This window comes from Equus asinus, chromosome 3 (genome assembly GCF_041296235.1).
Source record: "Equus asinus isolate D_3611 breed Donkey chromosome 3, EquAss-T2T_v2, whole genome shotgun sequence".
Lineage (NCBI taxonomy): Eukaryota > Metazoa > Chordata > Mammalia > Perissodactyla > Equidae > Equus > Equus asinus.
The window spans coordinates 112299989-112327289 of NC_091792.1; the positions used below are offsets into that span (position 1 = coordinate 112299989).

Consider the following 27301-nt stretch of genomic DNA (forward strand, 5'->3'; position numbering starts at 1 on the left):
TCTTTACCACTTAATTTTTATTTCTCTAAGTAGGATAAACAGTATTCTAGAGACATCTGTTCATTTCAAGGAATTCCTGAAAAAGTGACTTAAATGCAGTGTATAAAAGTAGCAATAGTACAAATTTTTTTTTGTGAAATATTGAAGTATTGTTGGATGCGGCAAATTGAAACAAATCCTAGATTTCACTTGAATGTAAAAAGCTTCTTCTAAGTCCATCAACTTAAATGTTGGATAAAATAGTAATAGTAAAACTATGATCAGTTGAAATTTAGAAGTAAATTTTTGGTTCAACCAATCAACACCATTTACCTTGCTTACTTAACATTTTAAAATTAATTTCCTCTGATGAGAAAGAAAGATTAATGAAGAGAATTTCAGGATTTCAGATGTAGGAATACTTTTCTCTCCCATCTGCACGTTAATTGTGATCCATAAAAGTGAATAAATTATAGTGATGACAATTTGTCCTTTTTAAGAGGTTGTAAAACTGGCTAAAAAGTAGAAGTTATTATGAATAAAATTCCTGATGAAGCTACAGAGACATCGATTTAGTAATCAGAAAGTCTTATATGCTCTGTTAATTATCATCTTTTCTTCTTTTTCTGCTCCGAGTACAACTAAAGGACCGGAAGAGTTGATCGAGCACAGTCTTGTGGCTAATTGAGCAACGCTGTTTGAATCATTTAATGGTTAATTATTTTTTTTCTGTTGTATTTGACTAAAATTGCTCCAGAAAGGGCAGTTCTCAAAGATTTATTCAAAATAAGCACTTTTCTAACATTTGAAAGTCAAATGTAATTTTAAAAAGTAAAAAATAAATTAAAAATCTTGCTAGAAGCTTGTAATAACAACCGACTTCCGCAAGCAGGTTTGTTTCGGGAGAATATAATCTTAGTCTTGAAAGTTTGCAAATTCAGAGAGAAAAATACATATGTCAGGTTAGAAGGTTGTCATTTAAACTATTCTAGTTTAAAGAAAAGCATACAGCTTTTCCACAGAAGTTAACTTGTGAAAGATTTTTCATATCAGATTGAGGAACTTCATTTGTTGTCACGTGACTTTGTACTCACAACTTTATTTTTGACTTCAACAAAAGTGACTTCAAACTTTCTAATATGCTATATTGTATGCATGTTGAAATAGAAATTGCAGTAACACTAGGTGATTGCCCTCAAGGACCTCATAGATTGTTGGAACAACCAGCATGTAGACGCAAGATAATATGCCTTCATAAATTGATAGCTGAGCACATAGCAAACCCTAACTGAGCAGTTATTGATCATGAAAATTATTTGTTTTTCCAAATTAGATGGTCTTGAAATGACTAACTGACAGATATTTCTTACTCTAGAGAATAGCATGTGGATTTTAGGCATCCCGATTAGAGAAACCAACATATAAAACTGTTTTGTGATTAAGTAACAGTGAGATAAAACAATGAACACTGTTAAAACAAACCACTACATTTTAAAAATGGAATTCAAATATCAGAGTTCAATAACCAAAATTAAAATGAAATATATGTTCAAGTTTATATATAGTACTTTCTTTAAAAACTGTTTTTAAAATATTTCTTAACATCTGTCAGAGAAGAGCGATGCTATGAAATAGTTGAAAATTTGATACTCACAGAACACTTTAGGATCCTTTTCTTATTAACAGCACTAATTCTCAATACAAATGGGAATTAGTATCATTCTTCAGTGCTTAAATCTGAGAACTTTCTTATTTAGTAAATCATATGTATATAGAAGAAACAAAAAAATGTTTGCTGAATGGCATAGCACACTTTTGGTTATAGTTCTATTAAGCAGGGAGTACCATATGGTAAAAAAAAGTATTCATTGTTATATTTTTAATATATAATAAAATTTTAAATATAATGTAATTATATTATATTTATTTATTATATTTATTATATATAATATCCTCCCGGATATTACCATATGTCATCCCTTTATGCACTTTTTTTTCCATTTCACCCTCTCAAAATAGCTATAAGAAGATTTTAGTGCAGCAATAAAATAAAATAAAACATGTACACAATATTCTATCCATGTTTAGAAAAAGGAAATACATTTTTCTTGAGAGACCATGAAAATGTCTTTGGATGTAGACTTCGAAGGATTATCGAGTTTTTCATAAGCCAATGAAAGGGATCAGAAGTGGAGGGGAAATTCAGTTTGTAACTTTGATATGAACAAAGTCAAAAGGTCCAAATGTGTTGTGATGGCTTGAGGTGTTTGAGTAGAACTCTTGCCATCATGAATTTTCCAATTTCGATGAAGAAATATTTCTTTTATTCATTTTTCTAATATTAGAAGGGTTAATTTTAGCTGATCAGGAACAAATAATTTGTCTAACCATTATACACTTAGAAAATCCAAATTATATATCTAGCATGCATTTTGAGGGAGCTGTAGTATTTTTGGTTGGGAGTTTTAATAACGTAACTAACTAGAGGGCTTAGATAGGGACCGGCCAGGTAGCACAGCTGTTGAGTGCACACGTTCTGCTTGGGTGGCCTGGGGTTTGCTGGTTTGGATCCCAGGTGCGGACATGGGACCGTTTGGCGAGCCATGACATGGTAGGTGTCCCACATATAAAGTAGAGGAAGATGGGTACAGATGTTAGCTCAGGGCCAGTCTTCCTCAGCAAAAAAAAAAAAAAAAAAAAAAAAAACCAGGATTGACAGCAGTAAGCTCAGGGCTAATCTTCCTCTAAAAAAAATGATAGAGGGCTTAGATAGAATATTTTTTCTCATGATACTCTGAAGTAACATTTTCCTCTTTTGTCCACATAAATCAACCTCACTTACTCAGGCTCCTCTGCTATCCACTGTTTTACCTTCTATCTATCTTGTGAATTTACTCAAACTTTTAATTGATAGTCTCACCGGTTTGAAAACGAGAAATTGAATATTATGGGCAAAGAAAATTCAAAAATATATTTTAGAGATAAAAGGTTGGGCAGACTCACGTAATAACACCATTATTGCTACCTATAAATATAAGATTTTAGAAAAAGATATATTGATGTAATGTTTCAATGTTGTTAAAGCAGTAGTGACTGAAAATTAAACTTTAATGTTTATACTTTAAACATTAAATTACATTTTCTTCTGAAACAAACATCTAGCAAACAACTAAACACCTTTTCCTCATAATTCTCTCTATTTTCTTTTCCTTTTCAGGTGACGCAAACATCTACTATTCATGATGTTAAACAAAAATTTCACAAAGCATGTAAGTTTTATATGTAATTTAGAATTTATATTATAGTCTTTTTGATCTTAAATTGGTTCACATTTATCTCTAAGAATAAGTCCAATATTATGATGGAAAGTGTGTATGGAACCGTATTTTTACATGGAATTGAGAAATAATATTATGCTAAATACTTCTTGCCCAGTATTTATACTGGTCAAATCTCTTCCACAAAGGAACTGTTTAAAACACATTGAAATTATGCTACTGAATTTTATTGATAGCTAGATTTACCTCATTGAGAGGTCTATTATCATTTTCTTGGAAATAGTTATATAAGGTTTGTTTAAAGTAGATTTTTATTTCTACAACTTTTCAGTAAAGTTTACCCACAACTTAAACATAGTGAAAATATCTATAATTACTAGAGATCATTTTTTATAGACTTTCATCTTATAGTAGTTTTAGACTCATAGTAACACTGAACAGAAAATACACAAAGTTTGTGTCCACCTCCATACCCCCACACATGCACAGCCTCCCCACAAACATTCCAAATCAGTGTGGTACGTTTATTACAATCCATTCACCTACAGTGGCACATTATTATTTCCCAAAGTCCACAGTTTACATAGAGTTCATCTTTGGCGTTGTTACATTCTATGGGTGTTCACAGGGAGCATTTTCAATCATTTGGATTCGGTTGAACAATATTTCTTTTCTGAAAATATTTTTAAATCTCACAATTTAATACATTAAACTGTTTAATAATATCCAAGAGTAAGATAAGTAGAACTGTCACAATTTTCATTATTTTTTTAGGGAAAAAATAGAATATTGACTGAATACTTTCTGTACATATGAAGTCAAGTGAGGCATAATGACTAATTAAATGAAGGTGGAAGACGTCGTGTCAGTTTTCAAAAAATAGTCTCATGAGGCAGACACAAATGTATATCCAAAGAATATAAAAAATAAAACCCAAATAGTCAATATATCTAAAATTTATAAACATTTATGGGAAAAGATCTTTTTCAAATTTTTAATAGGAACAGATAGCATAAAGAGGATGGGATAGAATTATTTGAAATATGCTTAACCAGTTAAACATTCTTGAGGAAGGTGAGTTCAAATATTTTACCATAAAGACATGTAGGATGTGGATATGCAGACAGGAACCAGAAAAGGATGACAGTAAGGAAAAAAGAACAAAACAAGAGAAGTGCTGAGATCTGTCATGGATTAATTCTCCAATGTTTAGCATGATAATATAGTTCTCTGTATATTTATGCCAATATTTTCTAAACTATTGAAATTTTTCAATCTCCAAATTTGTATCATCACATAGTCTATGTGAATCCTGTTACCCTGGTTATTTACCCAAGTATTTCCAGTTTATTTTCATTCTGCAGGCATTTGTTTTGAGTTAATTCGCATTTTCATATGAAATATGGACCTCGGTAAACTAGTAATTGAATTGCCATCTTTGGGAAGACTTAGACCAATTTTATCCTATAAAGTAGTTTTAGAAAGTTTGGATTGTAGTAATAAGTGAGAAGACATTCGAAAATGACTTTTCTTTTACTATAAAGTAGAAAGATGAAAGAAAATGATTGCATTTAAATTAATAATGACAATATAATAAATATAGTATTTCTATTATTGTCTGGAAATGTGGAAATGAATCAAAGGCTATGTATGGGTAGAAAGAATGTGCAGTCACCTAGATGTGTGCTTCTATGATTGCTTTTATGATAGTTTGCGTTATATATAGACATACATAACGATTCCTCGGAATCTTAAAATTATAGAGCCCAAAGTTCTGTGTTAATGTGGTCCAGAGCCTATTTCTAGTAATTTTGAAAGTGAAATTAAGTAGCTTGTGGAAAATCTTAGAAATTTCCAGTTTCAGAACTGGACAATTGAAAATATGACAATAATAGGTTAGTTTTAATAGCTATATCAAGACTCGAGAATTTCTTGACAACTATTATTTTATTCACTTTCCTAAGCACGGTTCTAATTTTTAACAACTTTACATAAACCTGAACCTTTTCTACTTCTTAAAAATTACCTTTACTTTGAAAGTATATTCATCACTTAAAGAAAAATATTTAGGCAGCTTTGCACTTACTATACTATTTTTGAAAACCTAACTGGTCTTCAAGTTTTACAGCGTATAGAAACACAAAAACATTTTTTGCTGCATTACATTACAAAGCAGTACCTAGAAGTCAATTAAATTGGACATTGTTTAACATATTTGCCAAATAGTAAAAGGCAACCGAAAAAACATTGCTAACATTAACAATATGTGACTGTATGTACAATGGTAAAAACTAAAAGTTATGTGTTGATTGCCTTAACATTTTATGTGTCTAGCATACTTTAAAACCAGATAACATTGAATACTTTAATCAATTTCATAAACCTATTCAAACAATAATAATCATACGCATATAACTACAATTGTTAGATTTTTCTACAAACTTATTCTTTATTTTCTGACACTATATCATGTTTTTATTATGACATTTCTAATGCTGTTTGTTTTCAGGCCCTGGAGTTAAAATAGGAATTGTTAATCTTGTAAAGGAAAAAAAACCTCTTATCAGAAGACCAGTTTTCCGGAGGGGACAATTCTCCTTACAAATCTTTTATCTCTATGCTTTGTTCTCTTAGGTGTTCAGACTGATCTTGATTTCTTGTCTCCCTACTATCTCTCTGACTCGTGTCAGCTTTACATTTTTCTTAGTTCTATTTTAGAACTCTCTTTACTGTGATTTTTCTTGTCCTGTACACTGACTATCTTGTGTCCTCCCAAGGTTCATAATTTTTTGGTTCTGCTCTGTCTTAAGAGTTATCTGATAGATTACCCTGGTAACACCACAGCAATCAGACTGGCGAAGAGGCAGGAGGAGGAAACTACAATTACAGTGTTAGTTGTTAAGGTAAAGGGGAAAGAAAGAGCAATGGTTTTCATGAAAAGAGATATCTATAAAACTATAAATTATATATACACACCCACACACACAAATACTTCCGCCTATTTCTCCTCTTCTCATTTAATGTACCAAAATGCACGGCATGGCCTCAGCTACAATATCTCCATCCATTTATTCATTAACATTTGTTATTACTTTTCTTGCTCATTATCTTAAAGTCGTTCTTGGAGAGCTTCTGATGTCTTCACACTCATGTCTCTATACATCACTCTCATCTTCTCACAAAGCTGGCACAGAGGAATTCAACCTTCTTGTCAAAACCAAGCTGAAAAATTAAGCATTATACAAATCCAGGAAACATCTGACTAAAACTATGAGAATATTTTCTAAGATTTCAAGAGACGTTTTTTTAAAAACTTCACGTATGTATACTACTACATATTCCAGCGGAGGAGCATTATCCATTTCATGTTATTCAATTTAACAACTATTCTTTATTTTAAAGGTAATTTATCCCTCTCTTGGGATACAATAATTTATTAGAATAATAATTGTTATATTTTTGGAAAATAAGAGAACTTACAAAGAGTGACAGCCAACTGTGTATATACTAATTTAAATCTGTAATGATATATTCTATTTTGTGGATTTAATTAATCTATAATCAAAATGTTTGCCAGAACAAATGTTAGTTCAGGGCCAATCTTCCTCACCAAAAAAACAAAGAAGAAGCTTGCCAGAATAACAGATAAATTCCAGTGAAAAAATTTTGCCTGAATGTTAAAAGTTTCATTATGCTTTATTATACTCAAAATTCTTTAAATTCCTATAGTCTGGACCTCCATAGAAGAGGGATGGATGCAATAATTTGCACTGATGAAATAGAAGATAAATTAATTTAAAGAATTCTCAAAGCAAAAGTCCAATGAATATACTCTTTAGAAACTGTGTCATTACTTGTCACAAGTCAAGGAATCTCTAACCAAAATTAGAAGCTACCATTGTTGTAGAGTTGTATAAGGGTAGTATTTCTTCTAAGTAGTTAAAAAAAAAACACCTTTTTTCTATTTTTTTAAAACTTCTTTTGGTTTTGTAGTTAAAGGTGGTTTGCAATCACAAGATGAGGTGCCCTGAACAGTGTTTTAACATCATACATAAACTCTAAAAAGAAACTAGCCACCAACCAGTAATTATGAATGATCACTTCTATGAATATCGAATGGAGATAAATATTATAATTATAATTATAATCAGTTATAAAATTAAGTTTGATATAAAATCCAACCCAGAAGCTCTCTGAAGCCATCCTTTTGAGTTTTTATGGAGGCTTCATTACATAGGCATGATTGATTAAATCATTGGCCGTTGGCAATGGACCCGACCCCTAGCCTCTCTCTCCACCCCTGAGGCCAGAGACTGCTGGTGGGACTGAAAGTTCCAACCCTCTAACTGTATGGTTGGTTCTCCTGGCACCCAGGCCTCATCCTTAGGTAGGCTCCAAAAGTCTCCTCATTAACATCACAAAAGACGCCTTTATAGCTCTTATCACTTAGGAAATTCCAAGGGTTTTAGGAGCTGTGTCCAAGTAGTACAAAAGGTGTGAGCAAATACAGAGAAATGGGTAGGAATGTTCTGCCTAAGCGAATTTAAACTTAATGCACAATTTTTTTAAAGTGATTCAAATGTCCAAGAAAAAAAGAATAAAAATAATGCTATAATCATTGACAGAAAATATGAAATTTCACAAAGAAAGACTCACTTGAAGGAGGAAGATAGATGTTAAGTATCAAGGGACAATTATGTGGAGATAAATCTTCTAAGTTTTGGAAATGGATTCTCCAATAAAATGAATTTCTTGGGGCCGGCTCCATGGTGCAGCAGTTAAGTACACACTTTCCGCTTTGGTGGCCTGGGGTTCCCTGGTCCAGATCCCAGGGACAGGCATGGCACTGCTTGGCAAGCCATGCTGTGGCAGGCGTCCCACATATAAAATAGAGGAAGGTGGGCACAGATGTTAGCCCAGGGTCAGTCTTCCTCAGCAAAAAGAGGTTTGGAAGCAGATGTTAGCTCAGGGGTAATCTTCCTCAAAATAAAAAAATAAAAAATAAATAAATAAGTTTCTCCAGCCCAATAATACCACCATGAAATTAGAATGATATTCTACAGAATTTTTCTACTCACAGATTTTGTATGGACTAGTAACATATTTCTCAAAATTGGTAAAGTGGGGGCCTGAAATTGGCCACCCCAAGATATGTCTCTTTGGCATGATGATTATTTGGGGCTGTTTACTTTGCAGACAGGAAAGCAACTGAAAAGTAGAATTTACTTACCCTTTGTAAGAGACATTTACACTGTAAAGGAAATCTCCATCTGTAAAGATATCTCCCTCTCTACCAGGAAGAAGGGGGGTTGACATTATCTCTAGAAACTCTTACTCAATGGGGAAGGCAAGGACTTAAATCTGCATTTGTTTATTGTGCTTGTCTGGTAACCTCCTGTAACTGACTCCCCCCCCCTCACCAACATCCTCCTTTGTCTTTAGCTGGATATGATATTTAAGGTGGGGGCTTCAGTCATTTTGGCGAGTTGCTCAGCTTGCCTGAGCCTCTCCCATGTATACATGTTATAAAGCTTTGTTTAATTTTCTCTTGCTATTCTGTCTCACGTGAATTCAATTCATTCTCTGGCCAGACGAAGCCAGAGAGGGTAGAGGAAATGTCTTCCTCCCCTACAGTAAACATTTCTGTTTAAGAAAATTGGAGAAGGAAGGAAAAACAAAAGAAAATCTCTTTGCTTATGACATTTGTCTTGTTATTATTCTCTCTCTTCTTTCCTCAAATCTAGGTGTGCTTGTGCTCCTTAAACATTATCCCTCAGAAACATAACTCTATTAGGTTTAATTAGCTGTGTCATGAATCTCCTAAGATATTTTCATGTAGCAAATTTTTAAAAATACTCACAAAAACTCTGTGATCATCTAGTAGTATTATAATTTTCATTTTACAGGTGAAAGTCTTTAAAAAGATGATTAGACAACTTGCCCAAGGTCACATAGCTAATAAGTGGCAGAGCTGGGAATTTTAATCTCAGGGATTATGACTCTGTACCCTGTACTCTAACCACTAACCTCCATTGCCTCTACTTTACTGAGTCATATTTTTCATTAATTTCTTCAGGCAGAAATCCAAACAGTACCTGTTTATTTTACGTGGGAAAGGCTATTATTAGTCCCCATTTGCGAATAGGGAACTAACTCAAAAGTTAATTTTAGAATTTATGTAGTGAATAATAGTGCTATCAGTCTAAGCATAGTTCACAATTGGTTGTAATAACTTAGCACCATAAGGTAAACTATTAAATTAAAAACACCAGTTAATATGAATAGAAGGAAAGAATGCAAATATGGCTTGAAAGTGCTAATGGAATTTTCTTCTGTGAGACTGATCTCAGAATTAGTAGTATATGAACTGCAGTAAAAAATGAATGACAATCACTTGAAGTGTAATTTGTGCACAGACTCTATGTAATAAAAGAAGTTTCTGAAAGAAAAAGCAAAATCGTTTTGCCCCTGACCTGTGTGCTATTAGTTGACAATACCATAAAAAGTTTCGATGATGTTTCTAATCTCCTGGAGGAGTTGTCTCCGCAGTTCCCAGAAAAGCCCCTGGGAAAAATGCAAGAGAAGGAACAATAGAATTAACACACCAATTGTAGTTTCAGCCACATGAAGGGCCATATAATTGATTGTGACAGTTGAAATGCGTATAAATCTTTGCCAAAAGGCTAGGAGGATATAAACAATGCTAAACTTTGAAAGGTTCAAGGAGAGCAACTCAAAGCAAAGATAACCCAGTGGAAGGATTTATCACATATAGTATAGAATAATGAGTATTCTCTAGGCAATCTGAAAAAAGACTCTTGGACAAGACTGTAGAATTCCCTGATCTCTCAACAAAAGCAGCTAAAAAAAATGATAAATGCAACCTAGGAAAGAGGTGGCAGAATGCCTTTCTTAAAAAAGCCCTCTGCTGCTAACTCAAGAAGTAGCTAACATTCTTTCTGTAATGGTTTCCTTCACAAAAAGAATTATGAGCCTTGTCAATAATTTAGATGGAGAAATGGAATAATTTGGCAGGTTATTTATTCTTTGGTAACCGTCAAGGTTACATTTTGTGAAATCTATGGGAATTAAGTGACTATTCACCTTCTAGGAATTTAATCACTGAGGTTCAATAAGACCCTTTTACTTGTGGGAAGCAATATCATCATTTTCTTCATATTACATGTAGATTTCAAGATGGAGACAATAAAACCTGTTGGTGTTAAAGTTCTACTTATCGAAGACATTCTAACAAATATGCCCACAAGACACAAAGAAACTAGACTATATGAACCCCTCTCAGCTGGAAATAACAAAAGCGGTCTATCAGTTAGCCGCATCCTTGATAGACTTCAGACAAAATATTTCAGGAAAAGAGTGAAATTTCAGGAATCATATGTCAACCATTTAAAATTTAATAGGATTTTCAAAATATCTCTTCTTCATTCAGCATGCTATTTACATCATTTAACAATTTCATACCACATATTGTTAATTTTTCTTCAGCTTTAGAGAAAGGGTTATTATAATTTTGAAGCCCAATAATATTTGGTAAATTACAAAATTTTATTTCACGGAAAATATTTTATAGGTTTTCACATGATTATCTCACAGCGTAATAGTTTAAATTCTTTGTATTTTCAATTTTATCTTTAAAAAATCTTTTTCTGTTGTTACATAAGTAGCAAAAATCAATTATTTAATTCAACTTAATTCAACAGATACTTGATCAAGTTTAATGATCAGGTACTATGCTATACTATTAAAAGATGAATATTCTTAGTCTAGCCATCAAGGTTTCCTGGTATACAGAAATATGCATACACACACACACACAAATTGAATGATATTTTAGAATTGATTAATGTTGACTCTACTAGTTAAAAATTATGCAAATTTTATTTTACGTTAATGTTAATCAATTTATTCTCTGTGGTCACGGATGCTCTCTTGATTCCCAAAAATAGTTGACAGGATATTTCCAACTTCCTTCTTCTTAAGCATATTTCAAAATAGTTCAACAACTTATATATGTTAATGGAGAGAAATGTCAAATCTTAAAAAAAATTAATGCTGGAGGAAGATGGCTTCCCTAACCTTGAAATTTCAGGGAAATTGCTGATTCATTTGCTCTTAAAGTGGAAGCTTGAGATAAAAAATAACCTAAATAATGTATCATCCCTCAACATGATATTAAGAGCTGCAAATATATTGAGATAATATTTTGAGAAAAAATTGCAATTCGAATCTATCCCATTATGTTATGTATATGTGTACTGTAAGTCACAAATTGTAATAATATATTGCCCATAATATATATATGGTTTCTTGCTATAAGTAAAATCTCTGAAATTTCTTTCTTACGCCAGTGTCTTCAGTGAGGTCTCAGTCTAAACCACAATATAAACCACTGGCCCATATTAATGTCACACGTATTGGAAATGGACCTCTTCTCACTGTGACCACTTTAAAATACTTGTCAAATTTACTTTGCTGTATATATTAAATGTCATTGGACACTCACGGAAGTGTTGAGAATTCTATTTACCTATGTGATATATGATTGTTTGCAGAATCTTAGGAAATCCAACTGTTAGGAAGAGATGACCATTTTGCCAGTCAAGGTTCATGTAATAAGACTGTCATAACTAATAACAACTCCTAAAGTGCATGAGATGTGATCCCGTCTGTAAATTGTTCTGCCTCTCATTGCGGTACAGCATTTAAACCTGCATCTTGCTGTGCAATGTCAGGGTTATTTTGATTCATCTTTCACGACCTTCTGATGTTTCCCAAACCTGATATTATAAAATAATTTTGTTTTACAATCTCTAAGCATCAAGATGGTTGCGTTAGCAATATTTGAACCTGAGCAAGTACCTATATTATAGATGCACCAAATACTAGAAATGATTATCTATAGCAAATGACAGATTTCTAATTTATATTTGAATATGAGACTATTTGAGGATCTTTAAATTTCTAAAGGAGATTCATGTCTTGGAAACTAGTTACACTCTTAAAAAGGAATGCTCTCAATAATACAAATCCAGGAAGCAGTAAAGCAATAAAATCACTGGTACAGGTGAAAGATAAGTCTCTCTCAAATTTTAATGAACACGCAATTTTCTTTTTATTTTTACTTTCTCTGTGTTTTTGTCTTTTTTAAACTTTTTTTGCTTTTTGGCAGCCACTGTTTCTGATTACATTGCCTTCATTAACAGGATTATGAAATAAAGTATGATGAGTAATATAAAAGAGCAAGAGAGCCCACTAGACAAAGCTTGAAGCAGCGTTAGTCTTCTCTCTTCCCTGGGATTGTCTTCCTTAAGGAACTTCTCAGAAAAACATGAAACGCACCACAGTGGAATTCTATGTAAACAATCTAAAAACAAGCACATGGAATCTTTAAATGCTTTCTTAATGATACTTCATTATTACAAGAAAACGTCATAAAGTGGGTTATTTTTTCTTATACGTTTTCTCTTGTTGGTTAAAAATATCTTTCATTTTTCACCTTTCATAAAACAGATCATATTCAAATAGTTGCTCAGATCCTTTTATGAATCTCTTGAAAATGTAAATAATCTCTTTATTAAATTTAGATGGCCAAATTGTTTCATAATGTTTTCTAAAATCCCGTGAGATAATAGTGTGCCAATGTATTATTTTCATGTATGATTTTTTTTTTGTTTGATGAGTATATACTTTGTGGGCGAAACATCAGATTTAATACATGAGATTATTTTTGCAAGATCATAATAGCTTCCTTTTTTATTACAATAAAATGATGAGTATACAAGATAAATTTCTAAAACTATAAAAATTTACAGCTATTATTAACTTTTTCCTTAATGGCTATTGATACCTCTCTATGCCTATATAACAATTTCACATATTTTACACATTATTCTCTTAGCTTTTCTTAACGTGCTTTCTAGATATATTTTTGTGTAAATATATATTGATATATGTGATCAGTATTATGAGAGATATACTTTTGATTGGATGTATAACACACATTCTCTGGATACACATTCTAACTACTTCCATAATGAAACAATATTATGCTTATTTATTAACAAAATTTGTTGAATGTTGAACAATATTTACTGAACATTTACCATGTACCATGCATTGAGATAGTCACCAGAATAACTCATGTTCGTGAGCTTCTTTAGTCATATATACATATATATATTTTTATTTTTGTTTTTGTTTTTTTGCTTGAGGAAGATTGTTCCTGAGCTAACATCTGTGCCAATCTTCCCCTATTTTGTATGTGGGACACTGGCACAGTATGGCTTGATAAGAGGTGCGTAGGTCCGAGCCTGGGATCTGAACCTGTAAACCCTGGGCCGTCAAAGCAGAGCATGCAAACTTAACCACTACACTACCAGGCCCACCCTCTTTAGCCATATTTTTAAGAATAATGGAAAAAAGAAAATGTTGTTATAGAGAATAAGCTCGTTTGAAAAGGGGCCAGTCCAGTGGGGTAGTGGTTAAGTTCGCGCATTCTGCTTCAGCAGCCCAGGGTTCGCCAATTCCGATCCCGGGCGTGGACCTATGCACTACTTATCAAGCCATGCTGTGGCAGGTGTCCCACATATAAAATAGAGGAAGATGGGCATGGCTGTTAGCTCAGGGCCAAGCTTCCTCAGCAAAAAGAGGAGGATTGGCGGTGGATGTTAGCTCAGGGCTGATCTTCCTCAAAAAAAAAAAAAAAGAAGAAGAAGCTCATTTGAAAATCTAACGTGTATTGCCAAAGTTTCTCTCGTAATTTACAGACTCAAAACAGTACAGTACTTACGAATGTCTTTTTTCTCTTCCTTCAGTAACTGGATATTAACAACTTATTAATTTTTGATAATTGATGAGTGGAAAAATTTTATTTAGTATTAGATTCCATTTATTTGATCACTAGTGAATGAATTTTTCACACTCTTAGTTGCAATTTATATGTACTTTTCTGAAAATTATCTGTTCATGGTCTTTACCCACATCTTTGGCTATTTGGATGTTCTCATTGTATTAATAAAACATAAGGTCTTTACAAATTAGCATAAAATCACAGACACTATTTTTCCGTTTTGCTGGAGAAAAGAAATTTTATAGATCCAAATTAATCAGTTATTTATTTTATATTTTCTGTTTTGTGTGGCCTATTTAGAAGTATTATTTTCAACCTTTAATCTTTAAAAATGTTGACATTTTATCCTTACACTTGTAAGTTATAGTTCTGTTTTTTACATAAAATTTTTTAATATCTCCAATTTATCCCGGCATCAGGATGGAGTATAGGGTTCTTACCATTTAATTGTTACCTTCATTTTTACAATTTTAAATTCTAATCATATGATTATTAATAAATTTATACAGCCATTTTCTTTCTTAGCTATATTTATATTGGTTTGTTTTTTAAACAATATCTAAATCTTAGAGAATTAATTCTACTTTTAAAATGTTTTCCTGGTCGTTTATTTTGTATCATGATTTCTCTGTTCTTTTGCTGATTAGGATCAGATAACTTCTTAACATCTCTTTCATTCATTATTTAGGGTTCCATAAATTTGAATTCCAAACATTTTCAGGGATATTATGTTTTTCAAATATTATAATCCAAATATTTTTTAATACCGTCATATTTCATTTTCCAATAGTTACCAAATATGACCCTGTATAGCATTATCTTTGCATCATTTATTTTAATAAGCACTAGTTCTCTCTTGAAATAGATTAGAGTAAAATATTCATAGAATAAATCCACAGTGACAAAACTTTTAGTTATAGAATCATCTAGATTATATAAAGTAGTATTATGTGGAATTATATATATAATTATGTGCATTTTAATATCCAGACCTCACATCTACGTGTGTGTGTGTGTGTAGGTGTGCAAGTGTGTGTGATTATACGCTAGGGCATTGTCATAAAATGAATATTTGCTAAACAGTAAAATACTTATCTTTTCTACTATAGAGCCAAGATAGTACAGAGATGATCTAACGTCTGTTTTCAGAAAATTGTCAAATGCATCTATATGAATTAAGAAATTTTCTTTGCTAACTTTCTTTAGTGCAAACAAAACATATTCAGAAACTCCAAACAATGTATATATTAAAAATATTTTATGATTAACATATGTGCTTAAAAATAGAATATCTTAATTCCTTCTTACAGCATCTTTTGAGTCTAAAAGCTTGCCAGTCATTTCCAAGGTGTACCTAGATACTATGAAAAATCAAAAGTAAAAGATTTAGTCTAGGAAGAATATTTTAGATAGGCATTTCTGTAGTATCATTTTGAGGTTGACTAAATGTTTACCAAGTGAAATCTGTATATTTTGTCACAATCCACAGGAAATCATTTGTCTAGTTTATTTTTAAAATTTAAGGTAAGTTTTCTCTCACGTCGCAACTCCACTTTCTATAAGATTCATGTCATTCTAGTATATTATCTTTCGTCCTTCTTTTTTTTGTACTTACCTACCCAACTTTTCTCTATTTTCTTTGAGGGCTCTAGAATCTGGATTATAGATTTCTCAATTCCATGACCTGGCACTACATTGAAAATTACATCTAAAATGAGAACCATCCAATATGGTAACATCAAAACTGCCTGCTTTTCTGGAATTTTCACTTCCACTCCACTTTAGCTATTTACACACTTATCCACACCATGAGTTTTTCCATGAGTTATAATTGAATTTTAATATTTGAAACTCTGAACAAAGTCAGTTGAACATCTTTTGTTCTAAATGCCTCACTCTTTTGCTCCAGGACTCCCAGTTTCTGGAACTCACAGAGATGTATAATCTCTAGAACATCACCTTTCTTCTGATCTATCATCTAGGTTAAAACTCTGTTTTGTAATTTATTTAAACTGTTCTTTCACTGGTTGATCCGTATCAGTGCCTTAGTTCCACTATGCAATCTTCTCTCCATACCCTTAGAAGATTTACTCACTTGTCTCATTTTTTTCCCTATATCTTCAAATGCTTCCTCCTTAATTATTCTTTTTTTCAAGAATTTCCCAACTTACAAACTACTATAACAATGTCATAGTTCCTTCCTCTATCCCTCACTTAGCATACACTTCAGAACACTTTCCTTTGTCAGAATGTCAGAGAACTTTCTAAGGTCCCTGGCAGTTTCTTTTTGGATAAAGCAGTGGACCATTTTTGGTCATGTGTAATTTGAACTTTCCAATGCATGTGACGTGGTGCACCTCTCTTTTCTTTGTTTGACTCCTTTTGTTTGTTTGATTTTTGACTCTCTGCCAACTTGATTCTAAGATGTTAAACTTTATCTTCTCTCATCTTTCATTCTCAGACTGTGGGAACTTCTTATCGTATCATTTTTCGGTCTCTTAAATGTTAGTTCTTCTCAGGTTTTATCCTCAACATTCTTCCCTTTTAATTCTACATTTTTTCTCCCTTTTTATGTGCCCTCAACTATTCCCATGGTTTAGAAAATATCACTAATGAATGAATAAACAAAACTCTGTCCTTCTCAGAACTTTTGACTCTATACTAAACAGCCAAAGTGGCATTGCAATAGCTTGTATATTTTGCAGATGCCTCAGCTTCGACACGATCAAAATTAAACACATCATATGCCTCCTCAAACTTGTTCTTCTTATTTTCCCTAATTCAGTGAATGATAATTCGGTTCAGCTACTCATTCTTGAAATCTGCAGATCATTATAAACACCACTGTCTCCCTTATATTCTGTATCCAATTGTCCACTTGGTTTACAAACTGTATGCCATTGCTATGAAATCTGCATATTACCTTAATTCGTACAATCACACTTCAAGTCTTTGTAATTTTTAATATAGACGCTTATAATAGTCTTCTGTTGGATACATTTTCTCATATATTGACCCGCACAAGTATCTTACTCACTCTTTACTCATGGCAGAATCAAGTTCAAGCTCCTTCTGATGTATAAGGCCCTCATAATGTCCTCATTCTTTGTGTGTGTGCATGCGTGTTTACCTTGGTTGCAGCAAAGGAAAATAAATTTAATACATAATTTGAAGGGTGTGGTGGGGAATGTTTCCTTGGTTTGTTCTTGTTGAACAGCAACTATATTTTGACTGTGAGATTATCCCTACTTGATTATGTATTTGCTCTATTTGTTTCTATAACACTAATTAGTTCATATATGGTTGATAAATAGAGGAATGATGTTAGCACAATGTGGAATTTACAACTGTTCATGTGCATTTTTTTCTGAGCGTGGTATCATTTTGCTTTCTCAAGGAGTGGTAGCTGAATGTGAAGGACATAACATGAACACATGAATGGGTAGACAAATAGACACTAGACCACAGTATCTATTTCTAACCTGGGTCAATTTGCCCATATGCTTTGCCTTAGAAAGATTTATTGTCTGTTTTCCGCTTATTTTTGTTAATTTCAGCAGTCACAAATCTTTCTTCTGCACATTTCCATCAATTTTTCTTTTACTTTTTTTAAAGAAGGTCAAGCCCTATATTTTCTGTCATATTCATTTATTAAGAATACCTTTTTACCTCTACTGGTATTTTTATTATGGCTATTGCTGTTTCTGTTAGTGATCACAATATACTGTTGCACAAATTTTAAATAAGCTTCTCCAACTCTGTTTTTTTCAGAACTTCTGTAATTTTCAGACTGTGATTTTGCAGACGAAGTGTTTCAAGAAGGCACATATAGCGTTTTAGCAGAAATTCTTGTATCTAAACAAAGGACTAAAAGGTTTCATATTGTTTTGTTTTAAAACTAAAGTTAATAATACATTTTTAATTAGGTCTTAGTAGCTTTTGGTAGTTTGCATGCATTATCTCATTTAAGTCTTACAACATCCCTAAAGGTTAGATACCTTTGTTATATATCCTTTTTTTAATTAGCTATTTTGCTTAACAGATGAGGAAAATAAGATTCAAATAGGTAACTTGCCCAAAATAAATAAGGCAACTAGTAGATTATGGTCCCAGGATTTAAGCTCAGACAATCAATGTCCACAAACTTTGCAGTTAACTAGCAATAAAACACTGATTCTTTATATAGGGAAAGAATTTATTATAAATAACTTATCTCACATTTGATTAAAACCATGGTGTATATATGACTTCTACCAACTCTTCTTCAATAAGAGGCCATTTGTTTATTCAGATCTTATAAAAGCACACATTCCTCTGTGTCATTCCTATCACTGCATGTATAGTGGTAATAAATATGATCCTGACTACCTCTTCTCATGGAGGTTGCTCAACAGTAAGGATGTATGTATACTAAACATCTTAATAGGTGCATAAAATAATTTCAGATAGGAAGATCAAAAACAGGGTAATGGGTTAAAAGCAACTGGAAAGTAATACTGAGATCTGCTGCATCTGATAGTATCAGAGAAATTCTCCCTGTACAGAAGTCGTTCAGAAACAGATTCAGACACAGAGAATGAAATAGTTGAGTATAACAAGGTTTAATATTTGCCAAGTAGTGAGGCAGAGGGAAAATTTTACAAAGTAGTGAAGATCATTGATTAAGGTGTGATTACTGCTCTGGATCCTAGAATTGAGCTTAGAGAAGAATGAAAATGTTGGAGAAATAAGAAACTTAAAATTGTGAAAATAGTGAGATAATTGTTGGAAAATCCTTGAAGAATCAAAGAATATTTGAGCCAGAAATACTAGTTTAAGTTAATAGGGAGAAAAGATGGTAGTGATGAGAAAGTAGGAGGTTTGAAATTGGTATTTTTCAAGGTGGTGCATTTATTGGTGAGCATAAGACTCTGGGAAAAAGTGAGAGAGTAGCTAGAAAATATTTGGATTTGACTAGATCGTGGAACAAAAGGACAGGAAATTAAAATGATATTAAAATCACCAACAATGATAGATGAGTAGTGGTGGAGAGGATTTCTTAGCTAAAATTATCACTGATTTAGGTGGAAAGACCAGTCCACCATAGATGGCAACAAGAACAAATAATATTAGATAGTATAGTCTGGTGATATGCACTCCACAAGGAGAATGGAGAAAAAATGTTTTGGAAGCAGCATCTAATAGCAAGGAGGATTCTTAACACACTTTTATGACCACAGTTGGGTCAATTTGGTGTAAAGAATGAACACCAGTTGAAAAATATGTAGAGAAGTTTTATATTAAAGCAAGAAGCTTGAGGGATTTTTGGTGTGGGAGTTGATGATTTAGAAGTTTTTGCTGATGACAAATTATGAGTGTCCTAAAGTACACTGGGGGAACCTGAGAAGGCATGGAGAGGTAGGCAATCATGTCTGATTAGAAGTTGTGCACAGCAAAACTGGGAGAAGTGACATTGTGATGGTGGACACTCTGGGAGACTTTCTTTTTAAAGTGTCTAGTGTAAATGGAAATATAGGCATGATCATCAAGCCTGGTAGTTTCTTAGAAGTTCAGTGGGTGATTGGGTGAACAAATTGCTTATAAACTTGAACCAGTGAGGATAAAGGAGTTTGATTGTACCTGTGTGCTCTTCTTCCTGGCCCACATTATTCTTGCATTATGCCTTGTATTCAACTGTGAAATTTGCTTGTTGCTTCATGCTTCTTGCTTTCATTCTTATTTTATAATTCTGAAGATTTATTTATGTAACTTTTGAATTTTTTATTTTTGGAACCATGCCTGTTTTCCTACAGAAGCCTTGCTTTGCGATTGCAGATTATACAGTGTTACAGCACTCTGTCTTTCTTACTTGAGCTCTTTGTAACATCGAACTCTCTAACATGCATTTTCTTTTCAAGGTCAGCAAAATTACACACATTGATGTGTGCTGGTTTGTGTGTTAAGACTTTTTGTTGTTGTTGGAGATAAGATTGGAAACGGTTCTCTTATTTTTTCAGATGCATAAGGACTATCACGCATGTCATTTCTTACTGGCTTCCTTGATTCCATTTCAGCTTGATCACTTAATTATGTAGGTGGCATTTATAAGACTGCAAAGAAATGTTTTACAGGGAATAAAATGGCTCATTTAGTTCTAGTGAGGTAAAACACTGAATGAGTCATTTAACAATATTAAATCAGCAGCCAGTATTTTTCCATCAAGGAAGATCCTTCATTCTTCCGTCAAGGAAGAGTTTTGGATAATAATACTTGATGTTTATTTCTTAGGGAAAAGGAGACAGAATTCATGTGCCTGCTCTTTTTGTGCACATTTGTAGGCTTCTACTATTTGGAAAGAATATAATGGTACTAACTAATAAAGCACTATAACCAAAGTGATGATGCAATGTGCACACGATGGAAACATGCCATCATATGTTCCATTTAGCATTCCATTCCCTGGTTGACATTTCCTATAGTTTTTAGACCCATGGTTTTCAAGCTTTTTTGACTATGATTCAGAATAAGAAATGCATAATAGTCTTATAAAAACACAAGTGTTTTTATACAATTTAAACTATTGAAGCAAAAGTTCAAAGAACAATATCTAGAATTTATTCCAATATATTGTATCCAATCATGACAATCCATTTCTACTCTATCTTATTCAATTTATTTCTATTCTAATCTATCTATTCTAATCTATTCTATCGTATTCCTCTCTATATAGCTGAGAATAACACATTAATTCCATTTTTCAACTTACTGATGGGTTACAACCAGCAGTTTGGAAAACACTACCTTATCAAAATAAATCTGATTGAATTACATAAAGACATTAGCTATTTAGAATGTTATTACATAATGATATGAACACTTCCAATTATCAAGGAAAGAATTCTAAGGCGTGGTTAGAATATGATAGGAGTTATCCTAATCAAGTTCAACATCTTAGATAATTTAAGATACTGGCAGATGCCTTAGATCTACTACATAGTCATAATTCAGCTGTGAGCCAGTTGTCCAAATTCAATGTACTCAGCATTATAAATAATCTTCTGGACTACTCATACATGCTAAAAATCCGTATGCAACATATGTTCTTTATCCTTTATTAACTCTTTTTATGTCATTCTTCCAGCCTAATCCACCTCACTCCAACAAGCACAGAGCATTTCAGCAAATGTATGTTTTGTTCTTTGAAGAGATGACTAAAACGAATCTAAAGCCTTATATGGGCAGTAAATAACTCTCTTTCACTAGTACAGTATTCAAAGGTCACAATATATAGATGCCAAGTTTACTTCATACATAGATTAATAGTTTATCCATGTGGAGAGAGTTAGAAGGCCATGGATTTCCCTGAAGGTGTTTAGAGCTTCTACCTTTCTCTGATTCATCATTGTGAATTCAGCCAGTGTTCACTCATCTAGTTCACAGACACATCTATTTGCTTAAAATGCTAAAGTTAGTTTTACATTGGCATTTCCACCATCAGAGGTACCATAAAGTGCTATTGGAAGTGATGTCTTACACGAATATTATTAAATTTGACAGCTTATGCACACTCATTATAGGTTCTCAATAACAATTTGTCAAATACAGATGGATTCTCATAAGGTTTGTATTTCCTCCAATACCCATAATTGGAAATTCAATTAAAACTGTAGAAATCTCTATTGCCTTCATTTTCATCATGTCTTCTTCGGCAACAGATTTTCACTATGAGTAGTAAGTGCAGCTATTTTTAAATATTTTTCAACAAATAATGTCAGAATACATTCCAGACCAACAAAAGGCTATGTAAATATAACAATTGTATAAGTAAATACAAAAACAAAACAAAATTAATTGTCTTTACCTGCATATTTCCTAGTTAAAAAAAATCAAATGTCAGAATTAAATATTTGTGCCTTCATCATTTGCCATGCTATTACTAAATTTTGTTTACAGATAATCTTAAATAGCTTTTAACTTGTGATTACACTTTTTGACTTCTGAGTTATTTGTCCATGAGAACTTGCACGTATAAGTTGTCTTTTTGCAGTAAATTTAGAGACAATTTGTTGCAATAGTCATTATGTCACATTATCATCACTCTTAGTGACACTTTAAAAAGCAATGTTTTGAAAACAAAATAACAATTGTGGAATATTCCTTTGACAATACTCTTCTTTTAATATATTATTTATTAAGTCAATTTGCTTAAAATTGGACCTCAAAGTTAAGAATTAAATTTTCAACAGACTTTAAAGTAATAACATACGATTCATTTTAAGAGAAAAGAATTATATTCAGGTAATTGTGAACCAACTTTTTTATTATGGCAGTATTTAATAAAGATGTTTTTCTTTTCCTATTTAGATAGAATTCTTTAGTAACTTTTTATTCTTAACGTTAGTATAAGTAGAAGATACTAGTGATGTTTCTGCTATGATCAATACCCCCACAATATTAAAAGTCAATAATACATATTATTCTGAGTGCCTTACTCCTGATACAGAATAACCCACTTTCACATGCCAATATTATACATTTTAAATGAGATCAAAGTCCTCTATTTTAAATGAAGAAGTTTAAGCTTTTTATTGAAGTATAATTACATAAAGTGCACAAGTCATAGGTCACATACCATGGTGTATATCCACAAATTGAACACGTCTATGTAACCAGTTCCCAGATCAAAAAGCAGAAAATCACGACTCCTAAAGCTCCAGTCACGCTTTCTTTCAGAACTATCCACCATTGCTCATCAGCACCCTGCAGAGAATAACAACTATCTCCTTTTCTGACACGGAATAACCATTTTATCCAGTTCTTAAGGTCTAATCTGTCTTCCAATAGAAACTACTAGATTTTAAAATGCCTTTATACTTGCGCCGACAATTAAATTTTACTGTTTTTCATTGAATAGGTCCAAAGTGGTACCCTTCCCGAATTGGCCTGCAGCTAGAACGTGGTAAGAACCAACTTTCACTGATCCATTTATTTAATTCGGAATCTCTTTTATGTCATCAATAGCTAGTATTCGTTTCTCACTTACTAAATGGCAGGCACTGTAATAAGTGCTCTAAGTGTATTATCCCATTTGATCGTCTCCGCAAGCCTGGCTCCACTTTTATGGATGAGGAATTTTAGTCTTAAAGAGATCGTTTTTACACATTCACTGTCAGTGAGTATTGGAAGCAAGATGTGAACTAACATTTTACTGTCTCTAAAGATTTTACTGCTGCGTTCCTTCTTTCTACTGCCTCCTAATATATTCTCAGGGATACAAGTTAGCTCTTTCTTCCTTTTTTCTTTTTTTGCTGTTCTAAAGCAGAGTAAGTGAGGTAAGGAGAAGCAGAAATGAGTGAATTTTAAGGAGAAGTATTATATTCACTATTAAGCCTCAAGTTTCTCAAAATTTCAAACTATTCTCCATTCAGAAAATTTATAAATAAATACACTTAAAGATGAGTCCTGCTGAGAACCATTGTTTTTGACATTGCATCAACTTCAACTTCAATTTGGACTTGTTAAATAAAAGCTGTGGGTAGAATGTAAACTTTGGAGGAATACTTAGTCAAAGTCCGTAACAGTAAATCTCTAAGACGCATCTATTAAGGAATTTCAATCTATGCATTTTTTCTTACAATGGTGAACTGCATTTTTTTTCCTGGTGCTTTTGCTAATGCTTAGGCTGTCATCTCTCAGATATCACATTCACGTAAGGATAAATGATGATTTCCTTGGATCTCTCTAAGATGTTGTGTTTGTTCTCATTGCTATCTTAAACCATCTTTCTTTTTGTCTTTCTTTGAGACTTCTGTGTTGAAACCATAGGCATCCATGGCATTCACAGAAGTCACTCTTTCTTGATGGGCTCAAATTCTTTCAAGTTCAAATGTTCAAGAAAAATCCCCATATGGCTAGAGTTTGAAAGAGAAGAATCATGATCTTGTTTATTTTAGCCTCCACAGGGCCTAGTATGTACCAGTACATAAATGCCTTTTCAACACATGGATGCTGAAATAACATAAAATGAAATTGTGGTATTATTTTTGAAGTTGATTCATATAAAGAAAACTCTGAGAATGCCACATGTATCGATGCCAAATGCAATTTCAATTTGAAGGACACGATAAAGGACTAGGGAATTTCTCTTATTTCCACCTTTCTGGTGAATGTAAATTTTACTTTCCTCTCAAATTTATTTACCTGGTTGAGTGTGCCTGGGTGTGGTCTGAATAAAGTGTAGCCCTGTTGTTGTCCTTGGATAGGCATGTGATGATGTACTTGAAAAAAAGTCGATTAATTTAGTGAGATAAGCAGGGCGTGGTGCAAAGAGAGGGTTATTTGGAGTAACTCAGTTTAGACTTGACTCTTCTACTTACCTATCTATAGTGTCTTCTTTTGGAAAGTGGAGTTAATAAAGAACCTAACTCATGGTTTGTTTTTGGGTTTTTGATTTTTTATAAGTGTTAAGATTATGTTTACAAAGCACTATAATGACTGGTACATGGTAGATGCTTCATCAGTCATAGTTACAACTATTAATATTAAGGAAAAAAGACAATACCCAAAAAATCAAGCCCTGAATATTTAGATAGATTTGCTGCCAGAATATATTTGCCAGAATGATTATACTATGAGTAATGACATCATGTGAATTTAGAGTCTTTTATAGTTTCCTCACACAAAAAGACATCACTAAAATGTAAACAAAATAGCGAAAATTGATTTTTACAGGTTAAAAACCACTTATTTAGCTCAGTGATTCTGCTGAGCTGGGCTGGACTTGGCCTTGCTTGGCTAGGCTCACTTACGCAGCTGCAGTCAGCTGGTGGATTGTTGGGGACCAGCTGGTGTAGGATGGCCATAGCTACAGCCACTCCTCTCTGCTCTGTGTGGTCTCCCATGCTGTGGCAGAATATTCTGGGCTTGTTCTTATGGCAGAATCAGGGGTAAACAAATAAGCACAAGGACTCAAAAATTCTTGAGGCCCAGGTTTGGAATTGGCATATGATCCCTTGCTCCACATTCTGTTTGCTAAAGTAGGTCACTAGGCTAGCCCATGTTCAAGGGGTGGGGAAATAGACACCAACTCTTAATGGGAGGAATGAAAATTCATATTGTAAATGGTGTGATATGGGAATGGTGAAGAACTGCAGCCATTACTGCAATAAATCTGTCATACAACCTGGTAACTAAAATGTGTTCTCTCATTCTACCTTGATTAGCATATTTCATAATGTCCTGGAAGTACAGGGTTGAAGTTCTAACTCAGAATCATTGGATTTCTATAATAGAAAGGTGAAGATTGGGTAGTTGGCCCTTCTCTTCCCATCACTGATTCCAACCATCCATTCCTTTTATACAACAGCCTTGACAAACCCCTAGATTTAGAGGTTGCATCCTACTGCCTGGCTCATCCTTGGAAGGAAATAACCAAGGAAGATGTTTTGCGTAAGTTAATTTGGGCAAGAAATTCAGGCGCCTTAAATGGCTAGAACAAGATATGAGAAAGAGATGGCATGGGCTCCTGTTAGGCATGTTCTCTTGGCCCTACATATTTCTTTCCCTTTGAAAAAGGCAAGAAGCATGCAAGGCCAACAACAGGGTCCCTAAACTGAGTCTAAAAGTGGTATGATTAATGATATGTCTGGATTCTGTCAGGGTGTTTTATCCAGTGTCATATTGATGGGACCACATTTTAAAAGCATAATTGTAATGCTCTCTCCCTTGAAGTCAGCATGGGTGATATAGGAGTAGAAACTAATTCCCTTCCCAAATGTATCAATAGCTGTATATCGGAAAGATGTTTTCATCACACTTTTAAGTGGTGCAAAGCTATCAGAAATTTTTGTCCTTATTAACATTTCTTGTTGTTATACATGATTGTCACAACATTACTGACCATTCGGATATCAAAGTCTTTCCCTTGATCCACGGTGCATTAGCTTCCATGTTACATTTGCATCAGCTGTGTAACACGTTATCACAGACTTAGCAGGTTAAAACAACACTCATTTGTTAGCTTGAAGACTCAGTATGGCTGGATTCTCTGCTCAGAGTATCACAAGGCTGGAATCATGGTGTGGACCAAGTTGGATTTCTCATCTGAAGAGTCTTGAGAAGATCTCACTTCCATCTTCATTCTTGTTGTTGGCAGAATTCCTCTTGTTGGTTTTCTATGACAGAGCTCCCTATTTCCTTGCTGGATCTCAGTTCCTAGAGGCCACCTGCATTACTACTTGCCGTGTGGCCCTCTTCATCTTCAAGCCAGCAATGGTACAGTGAAACTTTCTAGTACATTGAATCTCTGAATTCCTGTCTGCCTCTCCATGCAGGTTTAAAGAACTCATGATTAGGTCAGACCCACCTGCATAATCTCTCTTTTGAAGCCATATAACACAACCTAATCAAGGAAGTGATAGCCTGTAATATTCATATTGGATTTGTCAAATTACTATCTTCACTATTAATATAAAGCAGTTGTATATTTTCATCTTATTTTAAAATATCTATAATTATAAAATGATGTATTGGACTCTGAAAATCATCTAATAATCATCACAAATTAACACTTTACTGTTTTTTTCAAACAGAGAATGGAATGACACTTTTTCATGATTGGAGATAATATAAATCACAAATAAATTAGCATAAAGTATAATATAAATATAACAACAATGACAACAACAATAATAGCATTATACTTGTGAGATTTATCTACGTTGGTACATGTAGCTCTAGTCCACTCATTTTTCTTTCTGTTTGGTATTTGGTATTTGGAATGAAACAAAATATATTTATCCATTATCTCATTTATGCACATTTAAGATTTTTATACAATTTTTGCTATTACAAATAATGCATAAAGCACATCCTTATACATATCTTCCAGTATGCTTATGCCAGACTTATGTACGGTTCATTTTTAAGAATGGAACATTTCCTTTACGTGTCTTCTAAGACATCTATTCTGTTTATTTTCCCGCTATTTCATGAGAAACTCCTTCTCAGTATTTGCTATATGTTTCTCTTATTTCTTGGAAAGCTTGGAGTGGTAGAAAGCTGTCTCAGTTTCCATTCTCTTCTCAAACTAAGTACATAAATAATCTCATCAAGCCCCATGGCTTTAACTGTTACTGACTTTCAAATATCTACAGACATCTACCCAACTGCTTACGTGACAGCTCTTTACTTGAAT

General features: G+C 33.1%; 1 protein-coding gene across 4 annotated transcripts in view; it reads left to right on the forward strand.

The window, feature by feature from the left end:
• Positions 1 to 27301, forward strand: part of TECRL (trans-2,3-enoyl-CoA reductase like) — a 95334-nt gene that overhangs the window by 24548 nt on the left and 43485 nt on the right. For all 4 annotated transcript variants that reach the window (XM_070505747.1, XM_070505750.1, XM_070505749.1 and 1 more), the window contains exons 2-3: positions 3197 to 3248; positions 23021 to 23065. In XM_070505747.1, the coding sequence (XP_070361848.1) occupies positions 3197 to 3248; positions 23021 to 23065 (97 nt within the window). The remainder of the gene's footprint in view (positions 1 to 3196; positions 3249 to 23020; positions 23066 to 27301) is intronic.